The sequence below is a fragment of the Mercurialis annua genome, linkage group LG3 (genome assembly GCF_937616625.2).
Source record: "Mercurialis annua linkage group LG3, ddMerAnnu1.2, whole genome shotgun sequence".
Classification (NCBI taxonomy): Eukaryota; Viridiplantae; Streptophyta; class Magnoliopsida; order Malpighiales; family Euphorbiaceae; genus Mercurialis; species Mercurialis annua.
In genome coordinates this window covers 65,421,919-65,424,956 of record NC_065572.1, presented here as the reverse complement: position 1 = coordinate 65,424,956, position 3,038 = coordinate 65,421,919, and the positions used below count along the sequence as shown (strand labels likewise).

The window sequence follows — 3,038 nt, the reverse complement described above, 5'->3', positions numbered from 1 at the left end:
CGGTCCGAAAAGGCAAAAAACCGGATTTTTTGGTTGGACTGGATTGGACCGGTATGAACCGGTAAAAAATCGAGTATTAAACCGGATTGGACCGGTAAAAAACCGGCCAAACAAATTTTTTTTCAATTTCTTTTAAATTTATTAAACCGGTCATTGAACCGGAAACCAGTGGCTTCACTGGTTCGACCACCGGTTCAGTTTTTAAAACACTGGATTAGACAACTTTTTTTTTTTTTTTTTTGACAAAATAATCACATTCTGAAACTTCTATTCCAAGTTTACATTTACAAATAAGATGTTTCAATCCCTTAGCCGCAAGATGAAATATAAGAGCGATATGGAGTGAATCAAACTGAATTGGGATGTCTTCAGATGATTAACAGCATAAAAAAATAGCTCAACATACAAATATTTAACATGCTTCCTACTTCTATTTTGTTCCCAACAAAGATTAAACAAAAATCTGTCTTCAATAAACATAAAAATAAATGTGAAAGAAAATGAGGGACCATTTGATGGGCTGTATATTACAATAGGCATTGATTTTACATGTAGTCATGTGCATCTGTATTTTCAGCTTGTCGGGATGCTCCTGGTTCATTTCCAACTGTTCTCTTGCTCATGTTAGCTCGCTGCACTAACCGAACCAATGCCTGAACCACTTCTGACATTGGCGGTCGGAACTCTGGCTCCGGCTGGACACACAGAGCAATAACGTCAGCAAACCGAGAGAGAGATTTGACAGGGTAGAGTCCTTTGAGAGCCGGATCGACCATTTTAGACAGAGCATCAATATCATGGAGCTGAGGTGTAGCCCATCCAACCACAGACTGCTCAGATCTTGGTCTCGAGCTGTCAAATGGTTTACGCCCAGTGAGAAGCTCTAACATGACAACTCCAAAACCGTAAACATCACTCTTGAGAGTATATTGACCGGACATGGCTACCTCAGGTGCACCATATCCAGATCCTGCATTATTGTTCAATGCCTGCTCTGCATTAGGGAGAAAGCTAGCCAGGCCAGAGTCTGAAAGGTGAGGATTGAGCTCTGCGTCCAGTAATATGTTTCCTGACTTGATATTTTTATGAATAATAGATGGTGAGCATACTTCATGCATGTACTCCAACGCACGAGCAGTCCCCAAAGCTATTTTGACACGAGTATTCCATATCAAAGGCTTGCTGTCTTCATCTGACAGATGCAAGAAATCATGCAACGACCCATTTTTATGATACTCATAGACCAGCAGGTGCTGTCCATGCTCTGAACAATAACCCATAAGTTCCGTCACATTAGGGTGATGCAACTTGGAGATTTTTGAAACCATCTCCAGAAAATCATTAGACATGTCACTCGAAAGAGTGGATGTATCTATTTTCTTCACAGCAAGGACCTTCCCATCATCAAATTGAGCTTGATAAACACGTCCAAAAGACCCCTCACCAAGAAGACGGTCAACACTGAAGCTGCCTGTAGCTATCTGCAGGTCTGCTATTGAGTATGATGTGACATCTGTCGGAACTGTAACAGTCTTTTTCTTAACAACAGGAATTGCTGAAAAATCATCATCATCAAATGATTTATGGCGATCAACAGGCGGGGGTCTAAGATTAAAGGAGACTGAGGAATCAAATGTCTTAGTGCTGACTGCGGTGGGAGGTTGTACGGCTTTCATTTCTTGTACTTCATTTGATGCAAGAGGAGCAAATGGCTGATCAAGCTTTTCTATATCAGAAGATGACTTTTTGGATCTTTTCTTAATGATAAAAAATGCAATTATTCCCCCAACAACTAACAGGGATATAATTATCCCAGCTATGGCACCGCCACTTATTCCTGATTTTTTGCTGCCATTACCATCACTCTCAGATGGGCTGTTATTACCTCCAGGTTTACGACCTGGGTTTCTGTGAGCAGGAGGTGTACCGGGTGGAGGAGGGGGTGCAGGCCCTGAGTTCCAGTTATTACCATCCGTCTGTGGATGGATATCCTTCAACTGTGGAGGGATCCAGCCAGTAAACTGATTATTTGCAATATTCAGATTTTTAAGAGGAAGATCAGCAAGGACATCTACAGTGCCTGTTAACCGGTTGTTTTGCAAAAACAATGTGGTGATGCTTGAAAGGTTTCTAAAACTCCAAGGTAGGTTACCGGGAAGTTGGTTGAAGGAAAGATCCAGTGTGGAGAGGAAAGACAGCTTCGCGAACATGTCACTTAATTGATTCTGAAGCTGATTGTGAGCAACATTTAAATAAGTAAGCTTAGTCATCGAAGAAAAGTCGTAAGGAATATCCCCATTAAGTTGATTATTAGCAAAATTTATCCGTGTCAAGTTTCGAGAAAGTCCATAAGGTATACCACCTGCAAAATTATTATTACTCAAATCCAAGTTTGTTAATACTGGCAAACTGGTAAACTGATAGCCTATTGATCCAGAAAGTGAAAGACCGGATAGTTTAATTTCAGTAACTCGTGTGCCCGTGCAAGTAACACCTTTCCAGGACTCTCCACATGGATCACCACCATTTCCTGTCCATTTTGTTAGCTGACCTGGTGAACCAAAGCTGTTGAACATGTTTCTTAAAGCAGCCGCATCATTTGGATCTGTGTCACCATTAATACAACCCAGAATGCAGATTAACACAGTAATCAAAACCACCTCATTTTTTCTCCAAATCTCCATTATCACCACCCTTCTCCAAGGAGCCTCACCTCACCCACACACAGCACGGATTAGACAACTTGACTCCTAAGTGATTACTAGTTGTATGTTTTGCAAGTGATAAAAAAAAGAATATTTGTAACAGGTAAAACTGAAATCATGGAATAAAATAGTTTTACTTAATGTACATTTTATAAATGGTAAAAATAAGTAGTTTTATACCAGGTAAAATAGAAATCATGACAATTATTAATTAAAACAATTAAATTTAATTAAGTAGTTAAAAAAGTGAGAACTAATGAGAATGCTCCTTTTGATAAAATTGAATGAAAGGGCTCCGTTGGTTCTCTCAATTATATAATATATAGATATAGA

The 3,038-nt window shown here is 39.6% G+C and overlaps 1 protein-coding gene across 1 annotated transcript; it reads right to left on the bottom strand.

Annotated features, from left to right (window-relative positions):
- Positions 1-338: 338 nt before the first annotated feature.
- On the bottom strand, positions 339-2,725 carry LOC126673737 (protein STRUBBELIG-RECEPTOR FAMILY 6-like). The gene has a single exon (XM_050367985.1). The coding sequence runs from the start codon at positions 2,682-2,684 to the stop codon at positions 546-548; it is 2,139 nt and encodes a 712-aa protein (XP_050223942.1). The 5' UTR covers positions 2,685-2,725; the 3' UTR covers positions 339-545.
- Between the last annotated feature and the right edge of the window lie 313 nt (positions 2,726-3,038).

What these genes read in the sequence shown, in the direction of transcription:
- LOC126673737 (XM_050367985.1), bottom strand. Translation starts at nt 2,684, where the DNA reads ATGGAGATTTGGAGAAAAAATGAGGTGGTTTTGATTACTGTGTTAATC.